At 50.0% G+C, this 17,509-nt stretch overlaps 1 protein-coding gene across 2 annotated transcripts in view; it reads left to right on the top strand.

Annotated features, from left to right (window-relative positions):
* COG3 (component of oligomeric golgi complex 3) overlaps positions 1-16,346 on the top strand; it is a 58,537-nt gene extending 42,191 nt beyond the window's left edge. Inside the window, exons 20-23 of one of the 2 annotated variants that reach the window (XM_068165210.1) lie at positions 3,948-4,023; positions 9,825-9,952; positions 11,764-11,862; positions 14,114-16,346. In XM_068165210.1, coding sequence (XP_068021311.1) covers positions 3,948-4,023; positions 9,825-9,952; positions 11,764-11,862; positions 14,114-14,143 — 333 coding nt within the window. In that variant the 3' untranslated portion in view covers positions 14,144-16,346. Of the gene's footprint in view, positions 1-3,947; positions 4,024-9,824; positions 9,953-11,763; positions 11,863-14,113 lie in introns of those variants that run through there. The other variant, XM_068165211.1, reaches the window with a different exon arrangement.
* Positions 16,347-17,509: the final 1,163 nt, after the last annotated feature.

The raw sequence follows: 17,509 nt of genomic DNA, 5'->3' as shown, positions 1-17,509 counted from the left end.
GCTGCAGCACTGCATGGACATCCCAAATGTCCCAGCTGCTGTATTTGGGGAACTTAGGATATGACAGGATTGAATTTGCTGCTGTGTTGTTGCAGAGGCGTCCAAGCACCCTGAGCACAGCTCCCAGGACAAGATGTAAGCAGGCAAAGACATTTGTTATGTTACACAGCAAGGTTGTGTAGCCTACCAGAAGGCACATGTGTCACATCTCCACTGGCCTGTGTGGAATTGAGGCATACAACAGGCTAAAATAACCAACCAGTATTTTTAGCACATCCCCAATTCTGCCCAGTTCCTTCTCCTCACTCACAAGATGTTTACATTCTTTTCCAAGTCAGAGACCAATCATAACCTTCCAAAGCTGTCCAAACCCAGCATTCCCCTACCGAGAGGTGCTTGCTGAGCAGGGCTTTCCTTGCAAGTCCTGTTTGTGACAGAAGATCCTAACAGAAGTTGGTCTGAAAGATTATAGGGAATAAAGGGAGGAAAACACCAAGCAAGCCCCCCAAAAAGAAGTCTTGTTACAGTACACTTCATTCTGGAACCTGCTTGAGGGCTCAGAGTCTCCAGCCACCCTGAGCAAACTACACAGCAGCATCTGTTACTCCTGAAGCAAGAAAAGTGTGTCTTGGATCTTTCTGCACTGAGAATAAGTGACATGACCTCTGAGAGGCTTGGGCTGCAGCACTGCATGGACATCCCAAATGTCCCAGCTGCTCTATTTGGGGAACTTAGGATATGACAGGATTGAATTTGCTGCTGTGTTGCTGCAGAGGTGTCCAAGCACCCTGAGCACAGCTCCCAGGACAAGATGTAAGCAGGCAAAGACATTTGTTATGTTACACAGCAAGGTTGTGTAGCCTACCAGAAGGCACATGTGTCACATCTCCATTGGTTATTCTCCACTGGCCTGTGTGGAATTGAGGCATACAACAGGCTAAAATAACCAACCAGTATTTTTAGCACATCCAGCCCAATTCTGCCCAGTTCCTTCTCCTCACTCACAAGATGTTTACATTCTTTTCCAAGTCAGAGACCAATCATAACCTTCCAAAGCTGTCCAAACCCAGCATTCCCCTACAGTGAGGTGCTTGCTGAGCAGGGCTTTCCTTGCAAGCCCTGTTTGTGACAGAAAATCCAAGCAGAAGTTGGTCTGAAAGATCATAGGGAATAAGGGGGGGTAGGGAAATCAAACTAGCCCCCAAAAAATGAAGTCTTGTTACAGTACACTTCTCTCTGGAACCTGCTTGAGGGCTCAGAGTCTCTAGCCACCCTGAGCAAACTACACAGCAGCATCTGTTACTCCTGAAGCAAGAAAAGTGTGTCTTGGGTCTTCCTGCACTGAGAATAAGTGACATGACCTCTCAGAAGCTTGGGCTGCAGCACTGCATGGACATCAGGAATGTCCCACCTGCTGTATTTGGAGAACTTAGAATGTGACAGCATTGAATTTGCTGCTGTGTTGTTGCAGATGTGTCCAACCACCCTGAGCACAGCTCCCAGGACAAGATGTAAGCAGGCAAAGACATTTGTTATGTTACACAGCAAGGTTGTGTAGCCTACCAGAAGGCACATGTGTCACATCTCCATTGGTTATTCTCCACTGGCCTGTGTGGAATTGAGGCATACAACAGGCTAAAATAACCAACCAGTATTTTTAGCACATCCAGCCCAATTCTGCCCAGTTCCTTCTCCTCACTCACAAGATGTTTACATTCTTTTCCAAGTCAGAGACCAATCATAACCTTCCAAAGCTGTCCAAACCCAGCATTCCCCTACCGAGAGGTGCTTGCTGAGCAGGGCTTTCCTTGCAAGTCCTGTTTGTGACAGAAGATCCTAACAGAAGTTGGTCTGAAAGATTATAGGGAATAAAGGGAGGAAAACACCAAGCAAGCCCCCCAAAAAGAAGTCTTGTTACAGTACACTTCATTCTGGAACCTGCTTGAGGGCTCAGAGTCTCCAGCCATCCTGAGCAAACTACACAGCAGCATCTGTTACTCCTGAAGCAAGAAAAGTGTGTCTTGGATCTTTCTGCACTGAGAATAAGTGACATGACCTCTGAGAGGCTTGGGCTGCAGCACTGCATGGACATCCCAAATGTCCCAGCTGCTCTATTTGGGGAACTTAGGATATGACAGGATTGAATTTGCTGCTGTGTTGCTGCAGAGGTGTCCAAGCACCCTGAGCACAGCTCCCAGGACAAGATGTAAGCAGGCAAAGACATTTGTTATGTTACACAGCAAGGTTGTGTAGCCTACCAGAAGGCACATGTGTCACATCTCCATTGGTTATTCTCCACTGGCCTGTGTGGAATTGAGGCATACAACAGGCTAAAATAACCAACCAGTATTTTTAGCACATCCAGCCCAATTCTGCCCAGTTCCTTCTCCTCACTCACAAGATGTTTACATTCTTTTCCAAGTCAGAGACCAATCATAACCTTCCAAAGCTGTCCAAACCCAGCATTCCCCTACAGTGAGGTGCTTGCTGAGCAGGGCTTTCCTTGCAAGCCCTGTTTGTGACAGAAAATCCAAGCAGAAGTTGGTCTGAAAGATCATAGGGAATAAGGGGGGGTAGGGAAATCAAACTAGCCCCCAAAAAATGAAGTCTTGTTACAGTACACTTCTCTCTGGAACCTGCTTGAGGGCTCAGAGTCTCTAGCCACCCTGAGCAAACTACACAGCAGCATCTGTTACTCCTGAAGCAAGAAAAGTGTGTCTTGGGTCTTCCTGCACTGAGAATAAGTGACATGACCTCTCAGAAGCTTGGGCTGCAGCACTGCATGGACATCAGGAATGTCCCACCTGCTGTATTTGGAGAACTTAGAATGTGACAGCATTGAATTTGCTGCTGTGTTGTTGCAGATGTGTCCAACCACCCTGAGCACAGCTCCCAGGACAAGATGTAAGCAGGCAAAGACATTTGTTATGTTACACAGCAAGGTTGTGTAGCCTACCGGAAGGCACATGTGTCACATCTCCATTGGTTATTCTCCACTGGCCTGTGTGGAATTGAGGCATACAACAGGCTAAAATAACCAACCAGTATTTTTAGCACATCCAGCCCAATTCTGCCCAGTTCCTTCTCCTCACTCACAAGATGTTTACATTCTTTTCCAAGTCAGAGACCAATCATAACCTTCCAAAGCTGTCCAAAACCAGCATTCCCCTACAGTGAGGTGCTTGCTGAGCAGGGCTTTCCTTGCAAGCCCTGTTTGTGACAGAAAATCCAAGCAGAAGTTGGTCTGAAAGATCATAGGGAATAAGGGGGGGTAGGGAAATCAAACTAGCCCCCAAAAAATGAAGTCTTGTTACAGTACACTTCTCTCTGGAACCTGCTTGAGGGCTCAGAGTCTCTAGCCACCCTGAGCAAACTACACAGCAGCATCTGTTACTCCTGAAGCAAGAAAAGTGTGTCTTGGATCATCCTGTACTGAGAATAAGTGACATGACCTCTCAGAAGCTTGGGCTGCAGCACTGCATGGACATCAGGAATGTCCCAGCTGCTGTATTTGAAGAACTTACGATATGACAGGATTGAATTTGCTGATGGGGTGAGGGCCAGTGGCATGCCCTAAAATGCCTGCATAGATGAGTTAACTGCTAAGATTGATAGATGACCCAAGTGAGCCAAATGATTCCTTGGGAAGCTGGGTAGTTTGACTGAGCTGCTGAAGTACAAATCTCTTTTGAGGCTTTGTATCCTTATGTGCATAAGCATCTTTGCAAATCCAATCCCATTTTGAGTCATGAGATTGTCATTTGGAGTTGCATTGATCTCAAGCTGCTTCCTCTGTGTGTTCTTGAGTGAGGGCACAGGCGAGAGAGAGAGCGCAGGGGAGATTCTGTTAGCTGCAGTATCTAAGAGACTTGTGCCATTGTTACTTGGTCACTTGGTGGTGGATTCAGCTGAAGGAAAAATCACTTTGTTGATTGTACTTGTTGCAGGTAGCTGCTTTAAAAACAATGGCCACTCAAGGAGGTCCCAAGTACAGCCTTTCGCAGCAGCCTTGGGCACAGCCAGGTACTTGCTTTGTTTTATGTCCATCTTACCTCTGAGGTGCTTGGTAAAGCCATGATCATTTTAGTCATGGGGTCTGTGGTGACAGGGTGGACTTGATGAGCTTTGAGGTCTCCTCCAACTTTGGTGATTCTGTGATCATTTACTGCTTTTGAGACTTCTAAAACTATAAAGTGGAGAAAAAAGAGCCTTCCCATTTAGCAGTTTTGGTAGAGCAATCTATGGAGCTTGCGATATATAAGGAGAGTATTTCAGGATGTCACCAGTGTAAAAAGGATGTAGTGTTTCCTTTAGTCATAAACAATATCATGGATGTAGTCTGCCTGGACTGCAGCAAGGCCTTTGACACCATCCCCCACAGCAAACTCCTGGCCAAGCTGTCAGCCCATGGCTTGGATGGGAGCACACTGTGATGGGTTAGGAACTGGCTGGAGGCTGAGCCCAGAGAGTGGTGGTGAATGGTGCCACAGCCAGCTGGCAGCCAGGCACCAGTGGTGTCCCCCAGGGATCAGTGCTGGGCCCTGTGCTCTTTGACATCTTTATTGATGAGCTGAATGAGGGCACTGAGTCCATCAGCAGTAAATTTGCTGACGACACGAAGCTGGGGGCAGGAGTTGATCTGCTGGAGGGTAGAGAGGCTCTGCAGAGGGACCTGGACAGGCTGGACAGATGGGCAGAGTCCAAGGGCAGGAGATTGAACACATCCAAGTGCCAGGTTCTGCACATTGGCCACAAGAACCCCATGCAGTGCTGCAGGCTGGGGTCAGAGTGGCTGGAGAGCAGCCAGGCAGAGAGGGACCTGGGGGTGCTGGTTGAGAGTAGGCTAAACATGAGCCTGCAGTGTGCCCAGGCAGCCAGGAGGGCCAATGGCATCCTGGCCTGTATCAGGAACAGTGTGGCCAGCAGGAGCAGGGAGGTCATTCTGCCCCTATACACTGCACTGGTTAGGCCACACCTCGAGTCCTGTGTCCAGTTCTGGGCCCCTCAGTTTAGGAAGGAGGTTGACTTGCTGGAGTGTGTCCTCACAGCCCTGTGAGGAGAGGCTGAGGGAGCTGGGGTTGCTTAGCCTGGAGAAGAGGAGGCTCAGGGGTGACCTTATTGCTCTCTACAACTACCTGAAGGGAGGTTGTAGACAGGCAGAGGTTGGTCTCTTCTCCCAGGCAACCAGCACCAGAACAAGAGGACACAGTCTCAAGCTGCACCAGGGGAGGTTTAGGCTGGATTTTAGGAAGAAGCTCTACACAGAAAGAGAGATTGCCCATTGGAATGGGCTGCCTGGGGAGGTGGTGGAGTCACCACCATTGGATGTGTTCAGGAGGAGACTTGATGGGGTGCTTGGTGCCATGGTCTAGTTGATTAGGTGGTGTTGGTTGATAGGTTGGACACAATGATCTTGAAGGTCTCTTCCAACCTTCATTCCACTCCACTCCACTCCACTCCACTCCACTCCACTCCACTCCACTCCACTCCACTCCACTCCACTCCACTCCACTCCACTCCACTCCACTCCACTCCACTCCACTCCACTCCACTCCACTCCACCTTGTCTCTGTGCCTGCCTTCTAAAGCACAGGAGTCTGAAAAGCTGGCCAGATTCATTTGAACTAGGAAACTGATTTGTTCAAACTCTGAGCACCTAAGAACTGCCTTACCTTTTCTCATGAACATCCTGGCTTCCATTTCTACCTCTGTGCCAGTTCAGATAGTGTTAAGATAACCTCTCAATCAACACCTGCCAAACTTCAGGATCTGCATTTCATTGGTGCAGTGGGTGAATGACTTCAGTATTGAGTATTCCTCAAGCTGTGACTCTTCTTGCATGAAAAGAGCATGTCCACCACTCCATGCAAAATGTGCTCGAGGAGTTATTTGATGGCATTGAGATAAAGATGTTGCTTTTGGAGGAGCAAATGGATCTGTGGTGGAGCTCTTGATTGTCTGTTCAGTTGCTATCTGCTTTTCAGTTTTCCTGTCACTATCCAAAGCTGCAAGCCAGCTTTGTTCCCTTGTTCTTAAGAGCTCAAGTGTGAATGCTTCATAGGAGCATTTGGTGTAGCTGAGCTGTGCCCTAGTAGCTCTGCTCTTCAAAGTTGTGCATCAGAGTGAAACCAAGAAACCTGGTTATTCCAGTCACACAGAGTCAGTAAGGTTGGAAAAGACTTGAAAGATCATCAAGTCCAACCTAGCACCCAGCACCTCAGGACTAACTAAACCATGGCTTCAAGTGCCATGTCCCATCCCTTTTTGAACACCTCCAGGGATGGTGACTCCACCACCTCCCTGGGCAGCACATTCCAATGGGCAATCTCTCTTTCTGGGAAGCACTTTCTCCTCACCTTCAGCCTAAACCTCCCCTGGCACAGCTTGAGACTGTGTCCTCCTGTTCTGGTGCTGGTTGCCTGGGATGAGAGACCAACCCCCACCTGGCTACAACCTCCCTTCAGGGAGTTGTAGACAGCAATGAGGTCTCCCCTGAGCCTCCTCCTCTCCAGGCTAAACAATCCCAGCTCCCTCAGCCTCTCCTCACAGGGCTGTGCTCCAAACCCTTCCCCAGCTTTGTTGCCTTATCTCTGGACACATTTAAGTGTCTCAGTGTCCTCCTTAAACTGAGGGGCCCAGAACTGGACAGAGGACTCAAGGTGTGGCCTAACCAGTGCTGAGTCCAGGGGCACAATGACCTCCCTGCTCCTGCTGGCCACACTGTTCCTGATGCAGGCCAGGATGCCATTTGCCTTCTTGGCCACCTGGGCACACTGGTGTCTCATGTTCAGCCTACTATCAACCAGCACCCCCAGGTCCCTCTCTGCCTGGCTGCTCTCCAGCCACTCTGACCCCAGCCTGTAGCACTGCATGGGGTTGTTGTGGCCAAACTGCACCTGGCATTTGGACTTGTTGAATGCCATCCTGTTGGACTCTGCCCATCTGTCCAGCCCGTCAAGGTCCCTCTGCAGAGCCCTTCTACCCTCTAACAGATCAACTCCTGCCCCCAGCTTGGTGTCATCTGCAAATATACTGATGGTGGACTCCACCCCCTCCTCCAGATCATCAGTAAAGATATTGAACAGGATGGGGCCCAGCACTGATCCCTGGGGCACACCACTAGTGCCTGGCTGCCAGCTGGCTGTGGCACCATTCACCACCACTCTCTGGGCTCAGCCTCCAGCCAGTTCCTAACCCAGCTCAGAGTGCTGCTGTCCAAGCCAGGGGCTGACAGCTTGGCCAGGAGTTGCTGTGGGGGACGGTGCCAAAGGCCTTGCTGCAGTCCAGGCAGACTCCATCCACAGCCTGCCCCTGCATGGGACTTTCTCTTGCATTATGTTATATGAATGCAATGCCAGACACACTCATTCATAATTCAGTGCTGCTGCATGAGTCAAACACTCAAGGGCTAACTCAAGCTTCTACTTCTCATCTCCTGCTTCTTCAGGAGTAGTTTTAATGTTTGTTTGGAGATAATTATGTGTGCAGAGGCAGGTTTAAGCAGAGCTACTGCTGTTTCCTGGAGTCATTTGTCTGGGAAGCAGGAGTAGGCTGGCAATTTAAATACAGTAGGAACTGCAAAGAAAACCACCCCCCAAACATAGTATAATAACTTTTATACTTCATAGTTATGTATTTTTCTTCTGCCCACTAAGCAAGGATGTTGTGAGGGTACTAAAATACTTAGCAATAAAGAAAGAAGGGCTTGTCTGTGAGAGGACTCCTGTCTGGTTGATTCAAAATCCAGATGGAATGGAATGGAATGGAATGGAATGGAATGGAATGGAATGGAATGGAATGGACCAGGTTGGAAGAGACCTTCAAGATCATTGAGTCCAACCTATCACCCAACACCACCTAATCAACTAAACCAGGCAACCAAGCACCCTGTCAAGTCTCCTCAACACCTCCAGTGATGGTGCCTCCACCACCTCCCTGAGCAGCACATTCCAATGGGCAATCACTCTGTGAAGAATTTCTTCCTACCATCCAGTCTGAACCTCCCCTGGTGCAGCTTGAGACTGTGTCCTCTTGTTCTGTTTACCTGGGAGAAGAGACCAACCCCAACCTGCATACAACCTGCCTTCAGGGAGTTCTAGAGAGCAAGAAGGTCTCCCCTGAGCCTCCTCTTCTCCAGGCTAAGCAACCCCAGCTCCCTCAGCCTCTCTTCACAGGGCTGTGCTCCAAACCCCTCCCCAGCTTTGTTGCCCTTCTCTGGACACCTTCCAGCAACTCAACCTCCTTCCTAAACTGAGTGGCCCAGAACTGGACACAGGACTCAAGCTGTAGCCTAACCAGTGCTGAGTGCAGGGGCACAATCACCTCCTTGCTCCTGCTGGCCACACTATTCCTGATACAGGCCAGGATGCCTTCTTGGCCACCAGGGCACACAGCAGGCTCATGTTCAGTCAGCTGTCAACCAGTATCCCCAGGTCCCTTTCTGCCTGGCTGCTCTCCAGCCACTCTGACCCCAGCCTGTAGCACTGCATGGGGTTGTGCTGCTCCCTCCTTAGAGATGTGGCATGTGGTCAGCAAGGAGAATTTCTGACAGGCTGGTCTCTTCCCTAGCACTGTTTATTTCCAGCAGTTTCTTTTCTAGGCAAGTTTTCTAGGGGTAGCCTAATTGACAGGATCACAGGCTGCTAGGGATTGGGAGGCACCTCTGAAGATTGAGTCCAACCCCCATAGCATGACCATGGAAGCTAGCACAGGTTGTGCAGCTTTGTAGCTGTGGGGAGACTGTTCCTTTGGGAACCTCAGGAGGATGGGGTAGCTTGTAGAAATGGCTTGGATGCACTTTCTGCAGGGAAAGTGAGGCTTATGTCTTGAGTAAGTCTGCAAAGTGGCCGTGATGGGCTGATACTGCACAGCACAGTCACTGCCCTCTTTCTTTCGCTTGCACTCAAACTGCCCAGGTGGCCAAGAAGGCCAATGGCATCCTGGCCTGCATCAGGAATAATGTGGCCAGCAGGAGCAGGGAGGTCATTTTGGCCCTGGATTAGGCCACACCTTGAGTCCTGTGTCCAGTTCTGGGCCCCTCAGGTTAGGAAAGATGTTGAGTTGCTGGTTGACAGTAGGCTGAACATGAGACAGCAGTGTGCCCAGGTGGCCAAGAAGGCCAATGGCATCCTGGCCTGCATCAGAAATAGTGTGGCCAGCAGGAGCAGGGAGGTCATTGTGCCCCTGGACTCAGCACTGGTTAGGCCACACCTCGAGTCCTGTGTCCAGTTCTGGGCTCCTCAATCTAAACAGGATATTGAGACACTTGAAGGTGTCCAGAGAAGGGCAACCAAGCTGAAGAGAGGTCTGGGGCACAGCCCTGTGAGGAGAGGCTGAGGGAGCTGGGGTTGCTTAGCCTGGAGAAGAGGAGACTCAGGGGAGACCTTCTTGCTGTCTACAACTCCCTGAAGGGAGGTTGTAGGCAGGTGGGGGTTGGTCTCTCATCCCAGGCAACCAGCACCAGAACAAGAGGACACAGTCTCAAGCTGCACCAGGGGAGGTTTAGGCTGAATGTGAGGAGAAATTTCTTCCCAGAAAGAGAGATTGGCCATTGGAATGTGCTGCCCAGGGAGGTGGTGGAGTCCCCATCACTGGAGGTGTTTAGGAAGAGCCTGCATGGGGTGCTTGGTGCCATGGTTTAGTTAGTCCTGAGGTGCTGGGTGCTAGGTTGGACTTGATGATCTCAGAGGTCTTTTCCAACCTTACTGATTCTACGATTGTGGTTATGATCAGCCCCAGTGGTGTGAAGGTGTTACTCTGGAGTGTGGATGTCAACTGGCAGAGCTCCACCTCAGCCTGCTGAACTTGTTTGCTTTTCCTTTCAGCAAAGATCAATGATCTGGTCTCTTCCACTTACAAGACAATAAAGACAAAGCTGCCATCCACGCTGCGCAGCATGGCCTTGTACTTGTCCAACAAAGACACTGAACTCATATTGTTCAAGCCAGTTAGGGTGAGTATTGCTAGGTGTCCTTCAGCATATTTCTGTGTAGTGTTGGCCCTTCCTTTCCTCCAAGACTTCAAACACCTGTTGTGCAGTCTTTCACCTTGTGTCTGTGTGGTTGCATTTGTGATGTATCTCTGTAACTGTGTGTATGCTTGTGTTTGTGTCTATGCAGGCATGCATGCACACACACAGAGCTGTTGGAGTGAGTCCAGAGGAGAGCCACAGAGGCGATCCAAGGGCTGCAACACCTCTGTTGTGAGGATAGGCAGTTCTGGGCCCCTCAATTTAAGAAGGACATTGAGACATTTGAATGTGTCTAAAGAAGGGCAATGAGGATGGGGAGGGGTTTGGATCACAGCCGTATGAGGAGAGGCTGAGGGAGCTGGGGTTGCTTAGCCTGGAGAAGAGGAGGCTCAGGGGAGACTTTCTTGCTCTCTACAACTACCTGAGAGAAGGGAGGTCGTAGCCACGTTGGGATTGGTCTCTTCTCCCAGGCAACCAGCACCAGAACAAGAGGACACAGTCTCTAGTTGCACCAGGGGAGGTTTAGGCTGCAGGTGAGGAGAAAGTTCTTCCCAGCAAGAGAGATTGGCCATTGGAATGTGCTGCCCAGGGAGGTGGTGGAGTCACCATCCCTGGAGGTGTTCAAAAAGGGATTGGATGTGGCACTTGAAGCCATGGTTTAGTTAGTCCTGAGGCGTTGGGTGATAGGTTGGCTTGATGATCTCTGAGGTCTTTTTCAACCTTATTGATTCTGTGATTCTGTGATAGATTATATGGACCTTGATGATTCTATGCACCTGGACAGGCTGGAGAGGTGGGCACAAGCCAACCTCAGGAGGTTCAACAAGACCAAGGGCAGGGTCCTGCATCTGGGTCAAGGCAATCCCAGGCACAAATCCAGGCTGGGCAGGGACTGGCTGGAAAGCAGCCCTGAGGAGAGAGACTTGGGGGTGCTGGGGGAGGAGAAGCTCACCAGGAGCTCTCAGTGTGCACTTGCAGCCCGCAAAGCAAATCAGATCCTGGGCTGCATCAGGAGAAGTGTGGCCAGCAGGGCAAGGGAGGTGATTCTCCCCCTCTGCTCAGCCCTGGTGAGACCCCACCTGGAGTCCTGCCTCCAGTTCTGGAGCCCCTATTCCAAGAGGGATGTGGAGGTGCTGGAAGGTGTCCAGAGAAGGGCCACAAGGATGAGCAGAGGGCTGGAGCACCTCTCCTATGAGGACAGACTGAAGGAGTTGGGGCTGTTCAGTCTGGAGAAGAGAAGGCTCCCAGGTGACCTCATTGTGGCCTTCCAGTATCTGAAGGGGGCCTAAAGGAGGGCTGGGAGGGACTGCTCAGGCTCTCAGGTAGTGATAGGACTAGGGGGAATGGAATGAAGCTGGAGGTGGGGAGATTGAGGCTGGAGGTGAGGAGGAAGTTCTTCCCCATGAGAGTGGTGAAGCCCTGGAATGGGTTGTCCAGGGAGGGAGTTGGGGTGCCGTCCCTGGAGGTGTTTAAGCCCGGGTTGGATGAGGCTCTGGGCAGCCTGATGTAGTGTGGGGTGTCCCTGCCCATGGCAGGGGGGTTGGAACTAGATGATCCTTATGGTCTCTTCCAACCCTGACTGATACTATGATACTATGATGATCTTAGCTGACGTTTGTATCTTGCAGCCAGTGTGGATCACTCATGGCTGTCTGGGGGCTTCTCCTGAAAAGCACTCTCCCTACCTGGCTACTTCAGTAGCTATTCCCTGCACCTATTGCTTGTTCATGTTGGAGATGAGTGTTGTGTTTCTTTATCACTGAGGCTTTGTTTTCCTTCTTTCCTTTTAAAAGAACAACATTCAGCAAATGTTCCAGAAGCTCCATGCTGTCTTAAAGGAAGAGTTTAGTGATGAAGATCTCCAGATCATAGCTTGTCCTTCAATGGAACAGGTATGAACTGTAGCTTCCTGCTTCCTCAGGTCTTGTTTCATGTGACTGGCTTTTTAAAACTCTTTGTTTCCACCCCCCCCACCCCCCATTTTTATTGTTTTTAGGGTTCAGAATATTTCATGTATTATTCTGCTTCATGCTGGGCCTTTAGCTGAACTCTAGGCTCCCAGCTGAGAGGGGCTCTTTTTGTTGTGCTCTGTAGTGAATATCCAGTGGAGGTTTCAAACTGGAGGTGGTCGTGCATGTGGCTGAGGATTGAGCTGTACAATGCCATGGCAGAGTCTTGCCCAGTACTGGGCATTGTCTTTTCAGAGAGGTAGCAAAGCTAGTGCCGTGGTTTAGTTAGTCCTGAGGTGTTGAGTGATAGGCTGGACTCAATGATCTCAAAGGTCTTTTCCAATCTGGTCTTGTCTCATCTCTTTTCTCTCCTTCCCCCTAGCCATTCTTTCCCTGCTCCCCCCTCTCCTCCCCCTTCCCTCTCACTTCTTCCCCCTCCCCTCTCCCCCCACCTCCTCTCCCCCTCTCCCACCTCTCCTCTTTCCCCTCTCCTCTCTCCTGCTGGCCACATTGCTTCTGATGCAGGCCAGGATGCCATTGGCCTTCTTGGCCACCTGGGCACACTGCAGGCTCATGTTCAGCCTACTAATAACCAGCACCCCCAGGTCCCTCTCTGCCTGGCTGCTCTCCAGCCACTCTGACCCCAGCCTGTAGCACTGCATGGGGTTGTTGTGGCCAATGTGTAGAACCATTTCCCAACCTGGTTAATTCTATTCTGTTCTGTGCTACACTACTCTATGCTATGCTACTCTATGCTACGCTACGCTATTCTACACTATGCTATGCTACGCTACGCTACTCTATGCTACGCTACGCTACTCTATGCTAGGCTACGCTACGCTACGCTATGTTAGGCTACGCTATGTTAGGCTACGCTATGCTAGGCTACTCTATGCTAGGCTACGCTACTCCATGCTACGCTAGGCTACGCTAGGCTACGCTACACTACTCTATACTAGGCTACGCTATGCTAGGCTACGCTATGCTAGGCTATGCTACTCCATGCTATGCTATGCTACGCTACTCTATGCTATGCTACGCTATGCTAGGCTACTCTATGCTACGCTACTCCATGCTATGCTAGGCTATGCTAGGCTACGCTACTCTACGCTACGCTACTCCATGCTTTATTAGAATAAACCAAACCAGGTTGGAAGAGACCTTCAAGATCATCGTGTCCAACCCATCAACCAATCCAACCCACCCAAACAGCTAACCCATGGCACCAAGCACCCCATCAAGTCTCCTTCTGAACACCCTCAACGACGGCAACTCCACCACCTCCCCAGGCAACCCATTCCAATGGGCAATCACTCTTTCTGTATAGAACTACTCCATGCTACGCTACTCCATGCTACGCTACTCCATGCTACGCTACTCCATGCTACGCTACACTACTCTAGGCTACGCTACTCCATGCTATGCTACTCCATGCTACACTACTCCATGCTACGCTACGCTATGCTACGCTACGCTATGCTATGCTAGGCTACTCTCCGCTAGGCTACGCTACGCTACTCCATGCTACGCTACTCCATGCTACGCTACTCCATGCTACGCTACTCTACGCTATGCTAGGCTACTCTACACTACACTACTCTACTCCACGCTAGGCTACTCCACGCTAGGCTACTCCATGCTAGGCTACGCCACGCTACGCTACTCCACGCTACGCTACTCCACGCTACGCTAAGCTACTCTACGCTAGGCTACTCTACGCTAGGCTACTCTACGCTAGGCTACGCTACTCTATGCTAGGCTACACTATGCTGCGCTATGGTATGCTACGCTACGCTACTCCATGCTATGCTACTCCATGCTACGCTACGCTACTCCATGCTACGCTACGCTACTCCATGCTATGCTACTCCATGCTACGCTACGCTACACTATGCTACGCTACACTACTCTATGCTAGGCTACGCTACGCTATGCTACTCCATGCTATGCTACTCCATCCTATGCTACTCCATGCTATGCTACTCTACTCTATTCTATTCTACAGCTGCCTTTTAACAAGCCTGTGAGTAGACACTTGTCTGGAAATTTTGGCCCCACGCTTTGTAGCTGTCTCCTCCTGATTTGCCCAAGACTCTATGGGCCTTCCAGGAATACTGTTTAAAGGTTGCAGTGTAGGACATCAGTTATGAACTTTGCTGCTCTGTCTAATGGAGGCTTTCCTTTTGTCTTTCAGGTCAACTTGCTCTTATCCATGTCGAAATAACCTGACAGTGAAGCTGCTTGGAAATAGGCTCCAGCTGAATGCCAGACAGTGAAGAGAATGCAAAGACATTTGGTTGAAGTAAATGAAGGATGTAACTGTGCAGTCCAGTTGGCATCAACACTACCCAGTCTGCTTATAACCATGTTTTAGGAAGAGAAAAACCCTAACCACCCACAAAAAAACCCTCCAACAAACACTTTTGGTTAAAGGTCTTTCCCATTCATTGGCTTGAGGTGTGGAGGGGATAGAAACCAAACCCAAAAAGCTCTTGGCTGATCACTCCTAGGGAAGCTCAGTTACTGCCTTAGCCAGGTGCTTTGGAAGCTGGAATTGTGGAGCCTTCTCCACATCCAAATCTTGCTTTCCTTTCTCCTGAGTTGCTGTGAAAAGCCACACTTCCCAAGACAAAGCTGGAAAGAAAGCACAGGTATTAGTGTCTGCAGGGCTTGGAGATAAGCACATTGGTGTGACTGCCCCCCTCCCCTCCAGAATCCTCATAATCCACCATGTGCTTCCACATGACCCAGAAATTCTTAGTAGGGAGAACTTTTACTGCACACAAAGCATTTCTTGAAGCACTGGATGTGCTGTTTCCCTTACGCTGTTGTGCCTGGGAGCTGTGAGGTCAGACCTGAGGTTTCAAGCTCCAGCCTCTCTCCATGTAAAGGAGCTCAGTTCCTTGGGATTTGCAATGGAAAGCTGTGCAGTAGGATTTCTGTTGTTTCTGGGGGAGCTGCTTGTTTCCAGAGGCTTCCCAGCAGAACTTAGCATTGAGATTCTCAGGTTAATGTGAGGTGGGGAGTTCTTTTGGCCTTACCCAAGGTCAGATGGTGGTGTTGCATTGCTTCAGGTGGGGAAAGGGGCTGAAGTTTGTACGGCTTTGTGTGCTGGAGTAAGTGCTGGTAAGAGGGTGTGGAGACAGCACAATGTGCCAGCCTGTCAAGTCAGCAGTGTGAACAGAAGAGAAGTACTTGGTAACTGGTAAACAGTGCACACTGCTAACTGGTAAGCAGTGCACGCTGCTCAGGATGCATGAGTTGGCCATTATATTGGAAGAGCTGAATGCTAACCACTTGGCCATGACTGGAATGAAATGCTCCAAGCAGCTTTGGGGTGTCTCAGTGTGTGAGGCTTCACCGTGCAGCGCTGCAGAAGGAGCCAGCGGTGAAGTTAGGTGGCAGACCTTTCACTTCCTCTGCAGCAGAATGTTCTGTACTTTTCAGCCTGTAGAAATCTCCCTGCACATCAGTGCTGTGTTGATGTAGTGATTTCTTCTGCTGTAAATCACCCAGCTGGAGACTTGAGCTGGAGGGGGGTGGGGATGGGGTTGAGGACACCATGGGAAAAGTGGTGCAGCAGCGGCGCTGAGGTCCGTGAGCGGTACTGGTGGGGCGTTACATGACTCCTTAACCATTGACTAAAGGACCCAACAAGGAAGAGAACTTGCCCTTTCTTTTTGCTCCTGGAGGGACACAGGCTGTAAACTACTGCACCAGTGCATTGTACTATATGTATATTTAGGGTTTTATATGAAGTTTTACAGGAGGAGTGCATGGTGGCTGCAGCAGAGGCAGGACTGGCTTCACACAGACCTTGTACAGGCAGGAAGCGAAGGGCAAACCTTCACGGCAGTAGTCGCTGTTGTGCTTGGGGTCTTCTTCTCCATTAAACTGCCAGACAGCTCTAGGACAGCTGGTTCTTCTCCATTAGAGTCAGCAGCCAGACAGCTCTAGGACAGGCTGGTTTGAGAGATGAGAGGAGCAAGCAGTTTCCCACAGCCTGTTTGCTCACCGAACCTTTGTTTAAACCTGTACAGTTTTGGAGCTTTTAGCTTTACAAATAGTGTAAATACTCTCAGAGGATTTAATTTAAGATGCTTTCTATGATCTGACTTAGCAACTTGCTGGTTTTTAAGTTGTTTTTGTAAACACATAAAAGTTGCCTCCTGTTTTGGCCCAAGAGCAAAGCTTTGTCCTTGCACCCTGAGGCTTCCCTGCCGAGACGACCGCCATGCAGAGGCGGCGAACGCCCTGTAAGCGCGGGCAGCGCGTCGCTGAGGGGAGCTCCTTTTCAGCAGCGGAAGGATTGACCTTGATTTGGCACAGATGGATACCTGGGTGCTGAATGGACAGCTGAGAGTTGGAGGAATGCCTCTTTCTGGTTATAATAAAAGGACATTTGTATTTTCTTTACTGACAAACGATCTGTGTGTGACGGCGCCTTCACTCGGCTTGCGGTTTAGCCTGGAGAAGAGGAGGCTCAGGGGTGACCTCATTGCCCTCTACAACTACCTGAAAGGTGGTTGTAGCCAGGAAGGGGTTGGCCTCTTCTCCTAGGCAACCAGCACCAGAACAAGGGGACACAGTCTCAAGCTGCGCCAGGGGAGGTTTAGACTCGAGGTGAGGAGGAAGTTCTTCACCGAGCGAGTCATTCGTCATTGGAACGGGTTGCCCAGGGAGGTGGTTGAGTCATCGACCCTGGAGGCGTTCAAGGGGAGATTGGACGTGGCACTTGATGCCATGGTCTAGTCATGGGGTCTGTGTTGATAGGTTGGACTCGATGATCCTCGAGGTCCTTTCCAACCTAAGTGATACTGTGATACTGTGATACTGGTTCTGCCAGAGGGAAGAAACCACAGCTGTAAGTCTGGGTCGTCTGAAGGGGGGGCTGCAAGAAAGCTGGGGAGGGACTTTTTGGGGTGTCAAGGGGTGATAGGACTAGGAGGAATGGAAAAAAACCCTAGAAATAGGTAGATTCAGGTGGAGTGATAGGACTAGGGGGGATAGAAAAAACCCCAGAAATAGATAGGTTCAGATTGGATGTCAGGAAGAAATTCTTCCCCATGAGGGTGGTGAGAGACTGGCACAGGTTGCCCAGGGAGCTGGTGGAAGCCTCATGCCTGGAGGTTTTTGCAGCCAGGCTGGATGTGGCTCTGGACAACCTGCTGTAGTGTGAGGTGTCCCTGCCCATGGCAGTAGGGTTGGAACTGGGTGATCCTTGAGGTCTCTTTAAACCCTGACAATTCTATGATTCTATCTATTATCACCAAGGTGTCTTTGACACAGCAGAGTTGAGTTGAGTTGAATTGAATTGAGTTGAATTGAATTGAGTTGAATTGGATTGGATTGGATTGAATTGGATTGGATTGGATTGAATTGGATTGGATTGGATTGAATCGGATTGGATTGAATTGGATTGGATTGGATTGAATTGAATTGAATTGACCAGACCAGGTTGGAAGAGACCTTCAAGATCATCGTGTCCAACCCATCATCCAACACCACCTAGTCAACTAAACCATGCAAGCAAGCACCACATCAAGTCTCCTCCTAAACACTTCCACACACCTCCTTTGTCCTAAGCTTA

This window comes from Melanerpes formicivorus, unplaced genomic scaffold (assembly GCF_026170545.1).
Source record: "Melanerpes formicivorus ecotype bairdi unplaced genomic scaffold, bMelFor1.0.p_v2 SCAF_87, whole genome shotgun sequence".
In the NCBI taxonomy this organism is placed as follows: Eukaryota; Metazoa; Chordata; class Aves; order Piciformes; family Picidae; genus Melanerpes; species Melanerpes formicivorus.
The sequence above is the reverse complement of the archived record's forward strand: the minus strand, read 5'-3'. Positions and strand labels throughout refer to the sequence as shown.